The 21,265-nt window shown below is 39.1% G+C and overlaps 2 protein-coding genes across 2 annotated transcripts; one reads left to right on the top strand and one right to left on the bottom strand.

The window, feature by feature from the left end:
- The first annotated feature begins 4,175 nt into the window (after window positions 1–4,175).
- Window positions 4,176–6,236, top strand: LOC118386480 (homeobox protein Dlx2a-like). Its single transcript, XM_035774209.2, has 3 exons — window positions 4,176–4,683; window positions 4,792–4,976; window positions 5,196–6,236. The coding sequence occupies exons 1-3, from the start codon at window positions 4,365–4,367 to the stop codon at window positions 5,520–5,522; spliced, it is 831 nt and encodes a 276-aa protein (XP_035630102.1). The 5' UTR covers window positions 4,176–4,364; the 3' UTR covers window positions 5,523–6,236.
- Window positions 6,237–11,488: 5,252 nt separating this feature from the next.
- Window positions 11,489–19,607, bottom strand: dlx1a (distal-less homeobox 1a). Its single transcript, XM_035773414.2, has 3 exons — window positions 13,968–19,607; window positions 13,486–13,685; window positions 11,489–12,929 (listed from the first exon to the last, which is right to left on the bottom strand). The coding sequence occupies exons 1-3, from the start codon at window positions 14,278–14,280 to the stop codon at window positions 12,675–12,677; spliced, it is 768 nt and encodes a 255-aa protein (XP_035629307.1). The 5' UTR covers window positions 14,281–19,607; the 3' UTR covers window positions 11,489–12,674.
- Between the last annotated feature and the right edge of the window lie 1,658 nt (window positions 19,608–21,265).

Here is a 21,265-nt window from a genome sequence, read left to right as displayed (position 1 = left end):
TGGCTTAGTGATGAGCTTCGTGGGCACTATGGTGTTGAACGCAGAGCTGTAGTCAATGAACAGTACTCTCACATAGGTGTTCCTTTTGTCCAGGTGGGAAAGGGCAGTGTGGAGTGAGATTGAGATTGCGTCATCTGTGGATCTGTTGGGGCGGTATGCGAACTGGAGTGGGTCTAGGGTATCCGGGAGGATGCTGTTGATGAGCCATGACCAGCCTTTCAAAGCACTTCATGGTTACCGACGTGAGTGTTACGGCGTGGTAATCATTTAGGCAGGTCACCTTCGCTTCCTTGGGCACAAGGATTGTGGTGGTCCGCTTCAAACATCTAGGTATTACAGACTCAAATGTCAGTGAAGTCACTTGCCAGTTGGTCCATGCATGCTTTGAGTACACGTCCTGGTAATCCATCTGGCCCTGCGGCTTTGTGAATGTTGACCTGTTTAAAGTTCTTGCTCAAATTGGCTACCGAGAGCGTTATCGCACAGTCATTCAGAACAGCTGGTGCTCTTGTGTATGCTTCAATGTTGCTTCACTCAAAGCGAGCATAAAAGTAATTTAGCTCGTTTGGTAGGCTTGCGTCACTGGGCAGCTCGCATCTGGGTTTCCCTTTGTAGACCGTAATAGTTTTCATGCAATGCTTTATTATAAAGTTTATTCCCGGGACCGTAGACCGGATACGTAGAATGTATGCACACATGACTGTAAGTCGCTTTGGATAAAAGCGTCTGCTAAATGGCATATATTATATTATATATTATTGTATTTTTGTTCTTATGCTTTCCGGTACCTCGGAGATCCCCCTTCTCGTGCTCAATTGTATAAAAAAAAAATGTTTTACCCCCTTTTTCGTAGTATCCAATTATTAGTAGTTACCATCTCATCGCTACAACTCCTGTACGGGCTCGGGAGAGACGAAGGTCGAAAGTCATGCGTCCTCCGAAACTCAACCCAACCAAGCCACACTGCTTCTTAACACAGGGCGCATCCAACCCGGAAGCGAGCCGCACCAATGTGTTAGAGGAAACACTGTGCACCTGGCGACCTTGGTTAGCATGCACTGCGCCCGGCCCGCCACAGGAGTCCCTGGTGCATGATGAGACAAGGATATCCCTACCGGCCAAACCCTCCCTAACCCGGACGACGCTAGGCCAATTGTGCATTGCCCCACAGACTTCCCAGTTGCAGCCGGCTGCGACAGAGCCTGGGCGCAAACCCAGAGTCTCTGGTGGCACAGCTAGCGCTGCGATGCAGTGCCCTAGACCACGGTGTCACCTAGAGGCCCCTTGTGCTCACTTTTTCTTCCGGCACCTCCCGATTTACAAATTAAGAACTGCAACTGTTGCTGTACGCTCATGGTTTCATTTCTTCACAAGCATATCTCCATGTTACTGTGGTAAGGGCAACAAGAGAAGGAGTCTCAATACATTTTATACTGAACCTCATATAATATACTGTACATAGCCAAAACCTTACTTTTATGATCATGTCCACATAGTCTCATATCAACGTGAAATGCTGTGATACATGGGGTGTTCTGTATATCAAGGGCATTTGGAATGTGTACAATAAAACAGAAGACATTATTTCAAGAATCTGTTGACTAAATTAGATGATACTGACCCCTAGAGGGCATGTTTGGGCCACTCTAAACAACCAAAACAATGCATAAAAAGGATTGACAATATTATTTGTCATCTTATTGCTGTCTTAATGTCCTCATGCATCAGTTCTCAGATAGGACACAAATGGTATAGCAATGTGAGTTGCTTGCCAGGTGTTGTTGTCTTTGAAAGGACACATATGTAATCAACCAAGATGAGTTCGTAATAGAGGTGTGGAGTGCCCTCATCAAGAGAACAGAATGATTTGAAGAGTTTCATTCCAAAACGCCATATATACATTTTCAGAAATGTTGGTCAATTAGCTTTGGATGTTTAAAGAAATTATGAAAGAGATTAGTGTGTTTTCTCTCTATCTAATTATGGAATGGGGTTGACATGCATGTATTTGTTTAAAATCTATCACTTGATGGTTTCATTTCAGAGAGATAAATAATCATGTTTTTTTACTAAATGCTATATATCCACCTCACTCTCAGATAAATAAGTAGACCTGCTAGGTTTACCACAGTCAAATGCAACAAATAACTACTTTTTTCATAAACAAATGATAGATCTGTGACATCAATATTTAAAAAATGGTTAAAATAATAATTCAATACAGTAATATCTATTTCCCCTAAGTCGGGAAAAAGATGAGAAGTCTCTATCTGGTTACATTTCCGAAATATTCATGGTTCTGTATAGAAGAACCGGTCGCCGGAGGGTTGTGGCCCAAACCGGAATGAGAAACCAGGAGTTTCCTACCACATCAACTCTAGGGTGGAACCAGGTCATTGCTGTAAATGAGAATGTGTTCTCAATCAGCTTACCTGGTAAAATAAGGGTTAAGTAAATAAAACAATTCCAGCTAAACAATGGATATATAGCGTTCTGCAACAACAAAACAATTATTTCACACACATCTAAAATCTATGAATAAAACATTTGCAATATTTTACACACACATGAACGTACCCATAAGAAATCATTTCTGATAAAAAAATAAATATATATATATTTTTTTATATAACGTTTTGGAAATAAACTCTTAATTTGTACTGTACCACCCACCCACTATATTACTATGGTATATTTCTTATACCACGATGAAGGTGAATGCAGTTGTAGCAACAGAGAACAATGTTTACGCTTGCATCAATGTCACTCACGATCATGTCACGCTGCCTGGTGAAAAGTGTATAAATAGTCGAAATAGTCTTCTCACCGGGGTAGAAGATATGTTAATGTCCATTTTAGAGGACAGAATAGGTATCACTTCAAATAGAGAAAGAGGCTGACACTTCAGTCATGTTCTCTGGGAAAACAAGACATATATATATATTTTTACATTGCTGAGATGTGTTTACAGAGCTAAAATATCGTATACATTCGATAAAACATGACTGAAGAACCCCCCACCTAAAAAATGTTAAATGTTTAAGTGCAGTAAATGTCTTTGGGCCAACAGGGTGAACATGCTGCCATCTTGCAGTGGAAAAGGACCTGCAAGTGCCGCAAGAAATGTTGACCAAGATGGGGATAGAAACTTGCTTCTGCATGTAAACTTGCATCGCTTCTGCGATGCGGTATCCCCCAACATCCTTGTCTCTTCTACCGTTCTTCCCCGTGTAGGTAACTCGTTCTAGTAGGCCTATAGGGTTCGAAGTGGGTGCCGTTTTTGGAGGTCGCTAAACTGGTAGTTCAGTAAACCTACACTAGCCCACTTAATCTATAAATTATCTCAGGCATCCCCGTTTCAACGAGAAAATCTTCACAATCTATATTCTGCCACCACATGAGGACGCTAGCCTACCATGACGGTCTCCCAGAGGGCTACAGGCCCTCTGGGAGACCAAAACCCAAAAGCCCAAAACCAAAAGGTGAAGAGAAAATTCTCAGGGTCTGACATCCTCTCATCCTCAAATGTTCATTGCAGTGACGTTTAGGCATACATCAATCTGGTGAGTAGAAGCCTAAAATGTTAAGAAGGCGGGGTGCGTGTTCGTGTGTGTTTGTGTGTTGGTCTTTTCTTTTGAATGTTTCTTTTTGGGTGCAGACAGGTGGCGCACAGATGCCATTATGTCCTATACTTATCGTTGAAATATGATCCTGTAAAATAAAACATTTGTCTTTGAAATCCTTTAAAACAAATACAATCTTGAACCATATAAATAGAATTTGAACTCCCTTAGGGTCTAATGCGTAAAGTGTGACGTCATATAAGTAGACGCAAAACGCACATTTACACACGTATCTCATGTTCGGAATTAACAGGGGCTGTTTGGACTTCCAGAAGGTTTATCAAATAGCAGGTCTCTCTCTATAACAGATAAATAACTGCTAAATGTCATATTGTACAAACATGTGTTATCACATTTTCTATAGCCTCTGCTTTAGAAGTTTAGTTTACGATATATTGTTAAATATGTTTTACATTTGTCAATCGGTGCAGGGCAAACAAGCGGGATAAGTAAATGGTGGAGTCTGAAAATCTGTGGAGTTGTCAGACATGCACACAGTACTCATTGGCTGCCTCGGAAATACCAGCTCTGCCTCCCACGTGATACTGGATAAAGGCCCGCCCGCTAGCCTCCTATAGCAGACAATCACAGAACACTGAGAGAGGGACACACCTTCGTCGTTTTTAGGTAAAGTTCATGGGGATGACATTTTACACTCAACTCGTTTAATCATTATTTTCTAATTGACGTGTTCAATTGCATTGCTTCAACCACATCTACTTGCGCGACTTTGCCGATAAAATGACTGGAGTTTTTGACAGTCTAAATACAGACATGCATTCGAACCAGATTACCTCGAACAGTTACCACAGCTTGCACAAATCGCAGGAATCACCAACTCTACCAGTATCGACGGCGACGGACAGCAGCTTTTACAATAGCCAACAGCCTGGACACTGTGCAGGGTCTCCATATGGCCAACTCGGAACTTACCAGTACCACAGCAGTGGTATGAGCAGCGTTCAATACAATAACAAATCATACGATCTTGGTTTCAACTCCACTTATGGCACCTACGGCTCCTACGGTTCGAGTTCTTCACCGACTCTAACGGATGCAGGTAAATAAAATCGCAATGTTTTCCTATTCGTAAAATATTACATGTAAATTCTACTAAGATCAAAAATGGTATGCATTTTTAATAATTGTTCGTACATTTATTTCTCAGAAAAAGAAGAAAGTGAACCTGAAATCCGAATGGTTAACGGAAAACCGAAGAAGGTCAGAAAACCTCGAACTATTTATTCAAGCTTCCAACTGGCCGCTCTTCAACGGAGATTCCAAAAGACACAGTACTTGGCTTTACCGGAGAGAGCCGAGCTGGCAGCCTCAATGGGCCTTACACAAACCCAGGTTAGTGCAACTCTGCAATTGCATCCCAGTTTCTGGGGATGGGGGATTTGACAATCTGAATATTATGGCTAGCTACATATTTTATATAAGCATAACATTTTTACTTTGGACTGCTATTTATATTTATCCAGCATTTGTTGTGTATGGTTTGTCTCTTGTTAGGATACGTTTTGAAGTAAGCTTTAGGTTTAGAACAATAGTAACAGAGTTCCTTTTCAGGTGAAAATTTGGTTCCAGAACCGTCGCTCCAAGTTCAAGAAGTTGTGGAAAAGTGGAGAAATCCCCCCTGAGCAACATGTGGCCTCCATCGAGTCTCCCCAGTGTAACTCTCCACCCGCCAATGCCTGGGACTTTCCACAAAATCAAATAATGAACCATGTAAACTCCAGTTTACCTCAGAGCAACAGCCCTCCAAATACGACTGCGCCTTCTTTCTTGGCAAACTATTCTTGGTACTCATCAACGAACTCTGCAACGCATCTTCAGTCTGTCCCGCGTGTCCAGAACCATCACAACTCCGTCTTGAGCGCTGGGACAATATTTTAATACAATTGACTCTTACTCGGAGAATACTGGTGAAACTTTTTTTTTTAAGTTCATGATACATTTTCACAGACCTCACAAAGCGAACTTTACGCGCAACGTTGGCCAACTTAATGTATAGGTGCCAGTGTAATTCAGATGGTCAGAGTCCTCACGCCGGCAAATGGCAGACTACAGATTTGTACAGTTATTTTTGTATTTATTTATTTAGTTTATTTTAATGGATAAAATGTATGAACCACTAATATCCAGAGCAATCACAGAGTAAGTTGCTTTCTTTTAGCGCGGGCGTTACTTTTGCATCAGTGCAAGTAAAACGTTGATTGCAGGATGTAAACAACTGTCACATCTAGCACAATTTGCAACTGTATCGTGCCTTTTGAAAATGACCTCCGTTTTGTTGTATGATGAGATCAATGTTTTACATGCACTCAGATTTCTATTGGGCCTATTCTTTACTCTTGATTTATTTTGTACGGTGTCAGAATTCGTCTGAGCAGATTTCATAACATTCTTTTCATATTAAGTCCTGTCATTTTTTTCTTGTTATTAGGGCCAAATACCTTCTAAATCTTTCGTAAGCTACTGATTGTCCCATATTCATAATGAACTTGTATAACATTTTGATGGTATATTGTCTTTAATTTATTTTTATGGTTAGCAGTGTTTCTTTTATAATATGATAAGACGTTATTTAAATAAAATGTGTTCTGTGTACATGGTGTTTTTCTCAATTTTAAGAAATGTGTATACTAAGTGAGGAGTGGATTTATTTTTGCATTGAAGCTTAGCCCGGTTCTTTGCGTCTTTATAGTCTATCAATAAGCATACTTCAATGGAGCTTTCTTATTTAGCCTACTGAGAGAAGAACCCTACTCCATCTCCATTTAATACCACGGCGCCAGAAGAGTTCTCCATCAGTCAAAGACATGTTCCTGACCCTTGTAAATCTTTCAACGTAGCTCACAACATTTGATGAACGTCGCAGGTATGGGCTCGACAAGCTTTTTGAACGACGTAGCTTAAGTCATAACCATATTAAAATACCACCATTTGGTTATGCATTTATTATTTATTAGCTGCAAATTGTTTCGTCTTCTTAATTCATGTTTTATAGACGCGTTAAATCTAGCTGGGTATGGTTCTGGGAACTTGATAGAGGCAAGATGATTAACAGAGCCGAGACACACTGCCGGGGGCGCAGAGAGCGTTGGAGTATTCAAAGGCACGCAACACGCCGTGGCATGCAAAAGAGAAGATGAAGGCGTATGACTGAGCTCAACCCCTCAGACTCTCTGGAGTCAGAGCGCCGCTCTCCAGACGTTTTATGAACTCAGTCCAATCAAAAAACTAGACCCAAGACCGCCTGAAGCTAAACAACATGGAAACATTTCTCACATGGTGTTCACTCACACAACACAAGGCCTCTCTCATCGGTTCTCATTGCAGGCTAGATTTTCCCATCGTAGACTAGGCTGGTAAACACATTTTTATTTATTTATACGATCGTATTCTTAGCTAAATGTTATCTACTTTATCTCAGCCAAGTTTTGAAATACATTCCAGATAGTGGGCATTTTATTTAACTAGGCAAGTCAGTTAAGAACAAATTCTTATTTACAATGACAGCCTACCGGGGAAGAGTTGGTTAACTGCCCTGTTCAGGGGCAGTTGCCTTGTCAGCTCGGAGATTCGATCCAGGAACCTTTTGGTTACTGACCCAACGCTCTAACTACCAGGCTACCTGCCGCGCCTATTCTCTGTTTTGTAGGCCTATCCTCTGTTTTGAAATGTAAGGATAAAATCTGGATAAGGATCAAATCTGCATTTTTTTAGACGTAAAATAAACATTTTATTACGTTTATTTATATTGTGTTCCCTCTGTTCTCTAAAGGGATGTAAAAGACAGCTTTGAAGGCCTATCTATCCCAAATGCACGAGCGTTTGCTAGGTTTGATCATCACGTCGTCCCGTTGCTTTTTATGGTTGAGTGATCATAAGCCACATAACGTGGAATCGTTTTGCATAAGGATGTACCTTGTCAGTGATTGCCACATTACAAGATGGAACATTCTCCCTGGGGCTGTCGTTGCTTTATCTTGATATGAGGAGTCCCTCGGGATAGCAGGCCTACCACATGTTGAGTGGGCCTGTGCAACAAGAAACAAGATAATACACATTTGATTGAAGACTGCGGTGAATATATAGATACATATATATTGGATAAATACATGCTTAAATATGCTTAACAAGTGGTACTTTACATTTAGTAAGATTTACCTATTTCGCAAGTGATGAGCGTAATGTGCGTGCTCATACTCACGTTGGCTTTGACGGTCTCCCTTTATAGACATTTGGATGGAACAATAATCTCCATAAAAGGCATGCACTAATTCATCTGCTTCAGAAAGGTCCTCAGAACACATGCCTTTAGCTGACATTGCAGCATTTTCTAGTCTTTGTCTACACACGAATAATAATGTTCACTTATACGCCTATGTAGCCATTACGCACGGGATCAATTAAAGAAAATCTGACAGATTAAACATTTTTTCTCTGTCTATTTGGTGCTTAAAGTGCATATATGTCAAATAAAAGTAAGTCTCGAGCAAACAATGGTTAATGACAATCACAATGATGTGTATTTTTCTTATTGCGCCCTGCATCCATGTCTCATCCTCGCCGATAAGAAATGATGTGGCTTTATACTTCCGGAATCCTGTAGGCAACTTGAAAATGCCATACCCCCTATCCTAATTTATACCCTGATCTGTAATCACATCCACATTTGCTCTACTTTGAGCATTCTGGCGCTTTCCGATCTGAAAGCCTGCAATTACTATATAATTCTTCGCAATTTTAGATGTCCTAATATGGGCTGTAATTTTTTGCACAAAACAATTTCAGGCTATTTCAAGCATCAACGTTGTCAAAGTTGTATGTACATAATAAATTGGAATATCAATGCATAGGTTTTAGCATACCATCTTGACTCGGCGATAATTATATCCGTGTGGAGCCTACGCAGAATTAGCCTGAATTGCATGGTAACTGCTGCTTTACATTTTTAAAAATTGCTCATAATTTTCCCAAAGATTACCAAGATCTCGAGTGCACAATGTCATCAGCGTAATGAGGAGTAAACATTTATGCTAATAATCTACTATTTTTTCCATCAGCTATAAAAAGGGGAAATAAAGCAGAAATGTTCAGTCATATTCCGAGCTGTGCTGTTATAGCACTTAACACTTCATGGGCAACAGTTTATGGGATTCAATGCTACTTTCATTTATCTGCCTTTATCGAAATCAGGGAATATTTGAATCCTGTCAAAAAGAGACTATGCGGGCTTCCTTTTTTAGAGATTACGGTAAGTATATAGCCTATGGAGCGTTATTTTATATATTTTTAGATTTGATGTTAAAACATTTTTTTGGGGGGGGGTAGCCTATTTAGTATTCACCAAGATTCCATTAGACCTAATTGATAGCTTAATACAGACATCACGATTAGGCTATAACAATCAAACGGATATGTAGTTAGTAATTCATTGTAGGCCTATTCATTGAAATATTACAAATCTATGTTCTATTTAATTGGAGCATAGTTGTCATACATTTCATTTCTGGAAATGACAAAATTATGCACGCATGTCGAATTGTAATGTGTTCTAGCCTATTCTAGACAACTTGAAAGCATAGAAATTGCACAAATTTCAAACAACGTCATTATTTTGTCCATAATATACTATCTGTAACGAGTTATTTTATTGTCATACGCGTCTAGACGCGTTTATCCAAAGCGATTTACAGAACTGCGTGCATACGTTTGAGTTGTCCCGGGAATCGAACCCACTGGGTTTTTTTATTAATAAAAACGTGTACAAAAAATGGGAGAAAAAAACAAGGATTCTCGATTAATCTTCCGGAGACAATACTCACCATGCTATTACTGATTCTATATTTACATTAGGAAATGGGTACTGTAGCCTATGGATTTGGTAGGGACCTGGCATAGAATAAGCCTCCTCTCTTGCTGTAATTTAGCCACTGCCTTCATTACTCTTACATTGTGCTTTGCTAATTTTGAACCCTCTTCGCATAGACAATCCCGTGCTATACACCTGCAAGCAATTTGCCAGCCTTACATGTAAGGGAACAGCGGAGAGGCAGCAGCTCACCTATTTCACGATTTTCATTGCGCAGCAAATTTCTTTTAGTGTCTCTTTTGTTAACGCTGAAATATTCCCCGTGCGAAAAAATTGCTCATAATTACCCCAGAGATGGGAAACTGCATTAGAATAAATAAGGGCAAATTACTGTAATTATGTTGGGTTTGATGGGCTCGGCTCGTAATCAAGAGGAGAATACAGTGAAATAGCACTGAACCTCTTGGACGTGCAGCTGCGCCTTTCGGAGGGAGAGCGAGAGTATATTTATGTTGCAGACGCCTCACTCTAGCATTTTCAGGTTGATTATTGCCAGGCTATACTCCTCATAAAGTTGCCTATATAGGACTACTAATACCAAGTGAATGGGGAAAACATAAAGATTCATTTTTACACAGAGAAAAGAGTTAAAGGCACACATAGGCTAGCCAATAATATAATTGGTCATTACAATTATAATGATTTGCTATGCAATAATAGGCCCAATTAGTTGATTTAACGATAACCTGGTGACAAGATTAAACCAAGACCAACACATATTTCTGCTCCTTTCCCTAAATAATAATAATAACAATAATAGCATAAATGCCAAAGTTATAGTAACATTAATGTGATCAGGTTGTTATCTTGCTCATTGTATTGAAAATAAATCAAACAATAAGTAAAGGCAAGCAGATGGATGATCTGTCTATGCGTGAACTTTAAGGGCAATTTGTGGCCGTGAGTTAGCAACATTATTGCTGTGGTTTTCTCAAGGGATGGCCGGTGCCTTTTATGCTCTGGCCAAGCCGGCTAAACATTAGAACGTCTCTGCGGGTCACACATTTGTCACCTTAATTACTAAACACTCGCATTTTAATATTCATGAGGAATGCTCTATACACGCACTTATGGAAAATATTTTGTTTTGTCATTAACAACTTCAAGAACATAACACTCAGTTTTTTCTGAAGTATATATTTTATTTTGTATATTTGAAATATAGGATATATAGGTCTTGTATTTATGAAATAGACAACTGGAATGAGTGTATATCTGAATGGTGCATGCACGGGTTGATATTGGCAGTCTATTGTCTCCAGTAGGCCTGTACTGTTTTCCCTCAATTGGTCCTTTCCTCAGCTCATCGGGTGCTTCAGAATTTTCTGTAAAAGCGCAGTTAAATCATCAAACCCAAACAAGAGCCCCTTTGAACTTTTCACTTTTACTTATCTGCATTTAAACCCCACCCCCACCTCCTCTACCAACCAGTCTTTTTGCAGCACCTGCCTCTCGCCCAATTATTCACTTAACACACCCCATTGCTCTCTCCTCTATTCATCGATGAAAACAGTGTTTGTTGGAACCACAGAAGACTTAAAAGGAGCTTATAGCGGCTAAACGAAACCGAAAAGAAACAAGCACTATATTGTTGAAGGAATTACAATGTTATAGAAACTAACATCATTAATCAGGTCAGGTTTGAATTGACACGTTTTCAGCATGGCTATATCCAGCACTCACAGTAAGAGATTATGATAAACTGATAGGCCTACCCTAGGGACTAAAATGTGGAAACGCTGAACGCCTGTGCGTAATCACATGTAGGCTATACGGCCAAGGCTGCACATTGTAGACTAATGAAAAGGAATAACCATATAGGCGTTATTTTACCACACTGTATCTTACCTCTGTATTAGTTTTAAATATAAGTTCTGAAGAGATAGCTGCATGTCATATCCCAGGCCTACATGGACTTGCATGGAAATGTGAAAGTTGTGGCCTACAACAAATGGCCGGTAAGGAGTCTGACACGTTATACTGGCCTTTTAAATCATAGCTTTACTGTTTTCAACATTATGTACACAACTTCCATAAAACAAAGCAATAAATTAAAGTGATCAATACAAAACTAAATATTTCTAGATTGCTAAACACATTCATCTTAATGAACACATGTAAAAAAAAAAAAAATCCTATTTAAAAAAAATCCTATTTCACAACATATAGATTACAGCACAAACCAAAGCTGAAAAATGCCTATTATATTGTCCTTATGTACATCCAACCGCTCAACACATAACAAACAATGACAAACCATATCTTTATCATCGGGATCACGTTAATGCTCTTCTCAAGCAGCCAATCATCATTTAAACGTTTTATTAACAACACGTTGTTGTCGTTTCATAAGTCAAACACACTGCATATTAAATAAAGACACAGACATTGAAAAAACCCGAAATAATTTAACTTAAATTAACATACAAAGACAGCATGGTAGCATGCGCAAAGGGCGCGGGCAACTCGGGCTGTGAAAACTAAGGAACGGACTGAAGATTCGATTCCATGCAGATAAAAATGACGAGGCTATTTTTGAAATGATTCATTGGATTGGCCTACATTCGTTGGTCAAAGTTACATCATAGACCAATGGGGGTTTGTCTGTTTAAAGGCTAGGTTTTAAGGTCATGGTCAAATCACCATGTTGACCTTTGTTGGAGCTGTAGAGGCCTAGCCTACATCTGATAAGCCTTGGTAATACACGGCTTCATAGGCCTATTTTTATCATCATTGGGATAAGAAATGTAGCCAATCTTAAAACCAAACATAGTATACATGAATATACTCTCACTGACTTGTTACAGCAAAATATATTTCGTCTAACACATAGCCTATTAAAATTTCACAAAAGATAATAACAGCAGCTTGAGGAACCATTTGTCAAAACAATTTCCGGTATCTGTCGTGGACATGACAGGACTTCTTGCCCTTGGGCGCAGACAGTGCCCTTTTCAGTCTCTCGGCTCCCAGGCTATTCTCTGTGCCGTCGTTCGGTATGAAGAGGCCAATATGTCATCTGGCAACTTTGAGAGCAAACTCCGGATTACATCTGTGCATGGCTACAGCGGGCCAGTGCAAGGCCACGCTGGGTTGTTGACCCAAAATCTCCTGATATGGGCCATGGCAGTATAGGGCGGGACAGGTCTATCAGCTCACAGTTATGTTCACATGAGTTGCGGTTGCTGCATAGACTCTTGGTGTGCAGTTGGATACCATGAGGTATAACTTGGAATGTAAGACCCTGGTGCACCCACGGATGTTTTCACGGTGGTCGGTGAGTTCCAAACTGGTGCTACCGGAGATCCAGTCGTAGGTCCGTGACCATTAAACTGGGCTAAAGCGTTCGTGTCTATCGTGCCACCACCTTGCTTCATCAGTTTCTTGAACTTCGATCGCTTATTTTGAAACCAAATTTTTACCTGAAAAGAGAGAGACAACCAATGTGATTAAGATTGGCTAGTTGGGCCATTTCCATGAACTCGAGACCAGGCGACAGTGACGCACCATTTGGACTTGGAATGTAAAAGCCTATATTTATTCCCAGAAAGTCCAGGGCATCTACATTTTTCCCGTTTTATTTAAAAATAAATAAATAATTGAATGCAAGAGGAAATGCTTGCTGAACATGGTTTTGCCATTATGGGCCAAATTGAAAAGCTATGAAGAATAAAATGAAAAATAAATCGGCAAAACATAATTCTGCGTAGCTATTTATTATACTTATTTTAAAAGCCAATCCTCGAAATACTTGTAAGCTTTTTCATAGAACATCTGCATGATGATAATCAATCCGAAACATTCCATAAAAAAACACTTTTTTTTTGTCAAACATGAGGACAACAAGTTGTCTATAACCCAAACAAACAGAGCATACATGTAACCACTTGGTGGCCTATTGTTTAACGTGGTCAGAAGTACATTAAACTGCGAGCATTAGGCCTAAGGAAATGAAAGTAAAAGCAAACGTTGACTTGCCTGTGTTTGCGTGAGTCCCATCGAAGCTGCGAGCTCGGCTCTCTCTGGCAGTGCCAAATATTGAGTTTGTTGAAATCGTCTGTTTAGAGTCTGTAGCTGCAAACTGGAATAGATAGTCCTTGGTTTGCGAATCTTTTTCCCTTTCCCATTGAACCGCACCTCTCCGCCTTCTACAACTGTGTTCTTCTCTGTCTCTTGTGCTGAGAAGGGGAGACAATAGCAAAATTACTCAGGAGACAGCTCGCCAACGTTGCTGCACAGCAATGAGTATCACAGTGCACGTTTTACAGGCTGTAGTTTAGGTATAATTACCCTTAATTGCATACATTGTTTATAGCATTACGCAATAAATAATTACCGAGCCTAATACCCCGACATCTGGGTTGCTTTTTCAATCCAAAGCGTGTTTGCGGACCGAAAAACACAAACCAACATATTCCAAGAACATTATAGATCCGAAAGGGAGGAAGTATAAATCTTACCTGTATCTTCTAACCGTGTCTGTGTTAGTGTCGAGTTGTTTTGGTACGACTGCACTGTACTGAGATATGGACTTGAGGAATGGCTGCCGACGGAGTTAACGTATGGATAACCTAAAGATCTAGGAAATGATGAGGCTGGACTGTACGAGCTCTCGTGTTGCGTATGACCCGCAGAATGTAAACAGTGCATGGAATAGTGTCCGTGAGACATTGAGGAAGGCGACATTTGTTGACTCGGTGGCCCAAATTCCATGAAAACGTTTTTTCCTGAGACAGGGCTATTAAGACTTTCTGGTATTGTAGTCATTGTCATCTCTTCTGGCGGATCTCTCCTCTTCCTTTTTTGTTTTCTTCTATGATCTCAGTGAAGGATGGATCCCAATTTAAGCTGTACTGATTTTTTCTCTTTCCATTCATAAGAAAATGTAGTTTGTCTCTGTGAAAAGTCTAGGCATGATGCAGTGGTCTAGACAAACTCGCTCAAAGGTTTGAATCAGGGATTCATGAATATTCATCAAAGGCGGTCGCTGATTGGTCCACTCTATCCAAGAATGATGCCTATTGGCGATCCTGGGGTTGTGTCCGAAGGACCTGATAAACTCAAGAAAAACAACAAGACCTGCAGATTCAGGTCTGAGATGTATTTTTTAAGTGCTTAGGTAGCAGGGAAAGGTATAAGCAAAATAAACACTAACATCCAAAATGTCTGCTTTAAAATAAACAACACACAATTAAATCTAGCCTATTTGATAATAATAATAATAATCAAATTGTAAAGAAATAGCCTATTCTGTGATCGATCACACATAGGCTACGGATAGATCATGTTATGTTGATAGGCCTGCTGTTCATTTAAACATTAAGAAACAGTTTGCATAGTGTTATTATCTAAGAACTGTTTCATCCAAATTAATCACACTACAACAACAAAGATGTATGTTCATAAATAGCAGTATGAACACATTTAAGTGTAGCTTTGAGGCGTACTATTTAACAGAAAAACGACGTTTTATTTCGCATTAGATATTATTTCGATATCTCCTGAAAAATCGTTATAGATTGGCTCATTATTGCCAGCATCTTTTGGTGTTCACATGCACAGATGTATATCTTACAGGTCCGTTTGATTACATGCCAGTCTCAAGTGCTCTGAGCCACAGCTGAAGCGAGCTGAATTAGCATAACAGTGATGTTTAATTTTCATACGCATAATTAGCCATTTATTTAACACTTGCAATAGCTCGTGGTCTCAATTATCTGAGCAAAGAAGTCCTGGTTGAATTTATGCATTTAAAGCAATGACTAGTCTAGCCTATGCTACGTGCGTAAATATATTGTTGTGAAAATGAACACCTTAAACGTAATAATTGTAAAACCAGATTCCTATTGGGCTGTCTATGCAACATCTCTCCAGCATTTTATTGTGCAATCATTTCATGACCAAAAACAAAATGCCTCCAGGAATCCTTTAACTTAACAAACCGTTATGTTTGCCCTGAGTCGTTTTTGATGCGGGGTACATCATGGTGACCATGAACGTGCGTTATCAATTTACAAAACAATCATCTTTGTATCTAATTAGCTAGATTGTCAACCGATGTAAAACACTACACAACTAGCAAATCCCCAAATGATTAATGTGTGGGTAATCAAACAAAACGAATGAAACATAATGTGTCGTTCATTTGAGGCTGATGTGGCAGCAGTGTTAAGACATTATTTATAAGTGTCATATTTTAACAGGTTTTGTTTTGACAATGGTGGGATTATATTTCATTTATTTTAACTTATTTTCAAATTAAAGTCACCCATTTCCAAATTCTTGTCCAGTACATTTTCATTAGGATTAGGCCTACATTATGCAATAGCTTTGCTGGAACACGGATTGGGTGACCTTTGGCTGATCAATTTATTGCCCAGCTCTCGCAATACAATAACTAAAGTATTCATTCTCAGTTGCCATTAATGGGAATTATATACTTGATATAATACCGTATTAAATATGGAGTCATGCAGCCCTATATATCATCTCCTCTATACAATATTTTGCCCAACAGCCAACAGCCACCATTTACCGCAGCAGTTGGTAAATCCGTCGGCATCATGTTTTGTCGTGAAATTCAAAACACATCAAGTTCAATTAAACATTTTGATTTACTCTGTAACATAATAATGTAGGCTAATTTAATCGTAAATAAACCTAACATTTAACATAGCCTCCTTCAACTAATTTAATCCCCAGCCAGGTTGATGGGGGGTGTGGACAGTTTTCCATTAAGACCATAGACGTTGAACAATGATTTTCCCGAGCACGTTTGATTTAACTGAACTGACGACTGACTAAAGAGTAGGCTGTTTCCCTTTGTTATTGGCTCAGTTTCCGGAGAGAAAACCCCCCGTCAAAAACCCACGCTGATCCATATAACAGGGCATGTATGAACGTTGGTCAGTTGAGTTGACAGTAGCTATACAGTAAGAACAAATGGGCTCCACATTTCAATCAGCACTGAGATTAAGTTAACAGCGATTAGGCATTATTTGCACTTACTTAATCGATAATCATGTGAGGAAAAAGAACGCACATCCCCAATATCCATTGCGTACTACTCATTCAGGGTGACGAAGAAGCAAAAAGTATCCAAATCTTCATTTTATTGTACAATGTACGTTATAGAGTCCGTCTGCTGTAGACGATCTGAAACCAAAATCACAACTAGCCGGTTCCCCGGCAGCTCAAAATACCCACCTGAATAACAAATTAAAGGTAGTTAAATTCCGTCACTGTGATTATCAACCTAATTGCATAATTGAACTCGAAGCAGAACAAGCAACTTAAAAATGTGTTTTGAAAATGCGAGCGCTAACATTATGGTGAGCAATATCTAGTCTGCGATGTGCGTCTGACAGTGGATCTCTGGATTTGAAGAATTCTATAAAATATTAAGGCTTATAAGGAAAACTGCACTTCTCTCATTTAAAATTGCCCAATTTCAAGTCATTTATATCTGGAATTACATTCGAAAAATACTTAAAGGTATCCTCTATCTACAGCGAAAATGATAATAGTACAACCAATAATTATCATCTTCCAGAACAGAGGACAGATTTTTATGGGCACTTGGTGGGTGCGACTGATAACTGTCATTATTTCCCCCGATTATAGTATCTGCAAACTGGAATTCTAAAGATGAACATGCGTGTTCTGAGCAATAGGCCTACATTTCAGACCATTAACAGATTTAAAATGTATTTAATTCCAAGGAAAAGCACGACAAAAGATAAATAATCACATGAATACAGTTTCACTGAAGAAAATGTCAAGTAACCCAATCTAAAACATAGGCCTGCTGATATTTAAATATAACAACATGCATATCAAGTCGTTACCAGTAGATATATAGTCTTTCTCAAATGGCATTGTAATTAACTTTGTTTACAATAATATTTGTTTTGACAAAATCCTCAATTCTCGAACAGGGCAAATATGAATTAGCATTTCATGTAACGATTTAATTAATTCTTTTCAACCTATATTTTCCATTAAGAATAATACAGAACAATAGAATACCAAATTGTGTTCCATGCTATTATTACAATCAGACTAAATGCAATTCCAAATTGAAAATCACAGCTTTTAAGGACACTGCTGACTTGGAGAAGCGTTTGGTCATAGACGAGACATAACATAGTAAAGATAAATCCGGGACATTCAAATTAGTATGATATGTTATGTTTGGTATGGTTACATCAGAGAGTTGACGAAAACAAAAGTTGTTCAAGTGGGATGGGTGGAACGAACCTCTAGCAACTCAAAGGATGTGTGTTCGAATCTCATCACGGACTACTTTAGCTAATTAGCAACATTGCAACAACTTAGCATGTTAGCTTCCCCTTCCCCTAATCTTAATAACATAACCCGAACCTTAACCTTGACCCCCAGCCTAGCTAACTTTAACCATCTAGCCAATGTTAGCGTTAGTCACCTAGCTGAAGTTAGGTGACTAGGAATTCATATATCATACGTTTTGCAAATTCGTAACATATTGTACACATTGAAATTCGTTGCAGCATGACATGGTTGCAGCATGACATGCCTTTACATTCGTGGCTCCTCCAGGTGGAGGTACCTTGTAATGGTCAGTCTTACACGATTTTTTTCATCTTCGGATGTAATCATGCCATTGCTCTAACTGGCCTACGCTAACAATAAAGCCCATGTGCATGGAAGCATCAGTGGACCAGAGAATTTAAGGAGACAGGACTCATTAGCAGTGAGTAGCTCTATGGCAGAGTGTGTTTTAACACCTGCTGCACTTCACATGAGGGTTAGCAGCCAGTGCTAAGGGTGAAGGCGACAGGGCCTGAAGTGTCACAGACCTCATTTCAGCCCCCTGGTGGAAAACGCTCACTAACTGTCCCTTCCAAACGACATTTTAACAGTCGCCAAATGTTAATGCTGTGGCTCTGGAAAAAAATAATGTTTCTCAAATTAATATTCTCTGCACCTATGAGCTTGCCAGACTCATTCTGTTATTCTGTTGCTTCAGACTGTAAGGCCCAGGGTAAATGTGAGTAAATGTCAATGATTAATTACTGTTGTTGGTGGCACAGGATACTCCGTTTTATTTAATTTCCTCTATGTTGGAGGGACACACGCTATCCATGGCAAGACTTAGCCATGACTTAGCCATTCATATTCTATGAATCACATTACTCTCGAAGATGGCCATCCATTGCAGTTGTACATGTGGTTTTCACGAGGTGACACTTTATTATGAAGAATATCTGAGGAATGTTGTAAAATGCTCTATAAATTCGGACTACATAATGCCCAGTTCATTTTGAACAGATCATTTAGCAACAACATTGCCACGATAACATGCTGGACAGAGGGACACTATGGATATCTGCAGAATATCCATGTTAAAGGAAAGAGGTGAGAAACATATCCTGTTTCTAAACCTTCTCACTTTGGTTCTATTTTATCGAAAATATTGCTTCTTGTTGCAATGCATGTAATTTGATGTGCAGTACACTGTTCTGTGCATCATCTTTCTGTTTACACGTGGAGGTACTACGTGGAAACATATCCACACCGTAGGCTAGGAATATCAGAGACTGCTCTGAACAAACTACTTTGTTGTATTCATTTGTCATGCTTGTATTACTTTTGTCGCCAATTAATATTGTATTCATTAAGCGTGCAACATTTTATAAAAATAAACTCAACAGTATCATCTACGTTACATGAACTTGATCTATTTGCCAATAATAGCAAGACAAAATGACTATATTTCTCTCAAATCGGCAATAATTCATGAATGCGTCTTTATCAGAGTACCAACTACTTTAACATGTGATTGATATCTGTCTGATGTCTAAAACAATCTGTTGATAAACAAATATTTATTTAACAATATGATCAATCCACCCAGGTCCTCTGGATGGCATTTCCTTCAGCTTCTCCTCTGCGCTTGGAGGTCTTTGCCTTGTAATTTGCTGCTTCGCTGGGCACCAACTACACGAATTAAGTCAACCTTAGAGGTCAATTTTCCCGTTCAATGTAGCATCAAACAGTTAATTGATTTGGATTTACTCATTCCCACTCTGTAAATAGATACTGCATTATGTTATAAATGAAATTCAAATGCAATACAATTGAACAATTGCTTGACTATTGTGTTGAGAAGTCACGATGTCTTTATAAAAATGCAAAGATGTTATGAAATTATAGCAATTATACAATTTCTGAGTTTTAAATATTCTTAGAATAAATGGAACAATGTTCTAGCTATCAATTGTCCTTTATTTCAGTTACTTCAGACAGAAGGCATGATACATTATTTACAGCTTCTCAAATATCAAACTGTATAAGTAAGTGTATCGAAAGATGACAATATGTGGAAGGAGTTGGGATTCGGTGCAGTGTACCTTCACTCATCAGAACTGTCAGGGGAGTCACTGTGAGTGAACAAGAGAGCAGAACATGCAGAAATTCTTGTTAAATTCCATTATCATTACCATTAACAATCAATAGGTTTGGATTCAGTCCCAGTGGTTTATGAAACTAGGAACACGAATGATATTTATACAAGATGATGCATGTTTCATTCATTTATCTTGTAAACTCATACTTCTATTCTTTGACATTTGTTGACTGAGCTAGGGGGAGTTGTTTCCTGTTTTGAGCCAGTGCTCTAGAGGGACAGCCAGCCAAGTTGGACTTGTTGCTTCTGGGTGAATCAAAACCCAGCAATCACCACTGTGGCCTGGGTCAGTCTGAGCTTCTTCTCGTACATCACGCGTCTGTCTGAGGCACTTCCCGATGTCGAGTTAGATCAACTCCAATCAAGAATAAAATAACACCAAACAAGCACTGCACGACCCTTAAAATCTCAAAGTGGTAACACTGTCTCTGTAAATACGTATTTGAAATAGTCAGGGTCTCAACTGCTCAACTGTTGTTATGTTTTTTGTTGTTCTTTTTGAGAAAATGACACACGAAATAGCATGTCAAAGGTTAAATAAATATGCAGGTTGTTCATTCGGGCTTTAGAGGATGTGATTTTAAACTTTCCCAAGCATATAATGTTACTTTTAGACAATATTTTCATTGTTATTTTCTTACATGGCTGAGTATTTGCCAGCCTTGTCTGGTGGAATTTTAGCAGAGTACCACATCAGTCTTGAAAGATCAGCCAGAGATAATTGTCTCCAGACACTGCAAGTAACAGACACCTGCACACTGAGAAATACTACGTTGACTGACTTCCCATATTCCGTCTTTTTCAAGAGGTTTTCTAAGAAGAGGGTTCATATAGGTACCATATTGGCGCATACAGGCACCATATTGGCGTTGTTCAAAGGCCTATTCCGCACTTGGAACGAAATAAGTTAAACGAATACATCTAGCTCCATACTTTCGTAAAACATTATGATATTCTCTGACATAAAAAAAAGCTATATTGGAGGTCCAAATCAATCCAAGAATTGTCCATAAAGAGAGCCATTGGGAGTGAAATGTGATTAACTGTGGCGTTTTCATGATCTTAATTAACTGAATCAAAGTGAAAGCTCTTTCATTTTAGGAGAGGGGCAAATCATACACAGGATAATGTGACGGGGTCAACAATTTGTTGAATTTTCTGTGACCCATGTTAAAACAATGCTTAATTAAATGTGTGCAAATGTATGTCTCATTGAATTAATGTCCTCACAAATGGGAAACATGCAAATTTCCCAATTAAGTCATTTTCCGTGGAGGACTCGGCTGCTGCCTGAAGTTCAGCTGCCTCTGT

The sequence above is a fragment of the Oncorhynchus keta genome, chromosome 7 (assembly GCF_023373465.1).
Source record: "Oncorhynchus keta strain PuntledgeMale-10-30-2019 chromosome 7, Oket_V2, whole genome shotgun sequence".
NCBI classification, from domain to species: domain Eukaryota; kingdom Metazoa; phylum Chordata; class Actinopteri; order Salmoniformes; family Salmonidae; genus Oncorhynchus; species Oncorhynchus keta.
Note: the sequence above shows the minus strand (reverse complement) of the source record. Positions and strands in the feature narration are given on the sequence as shown.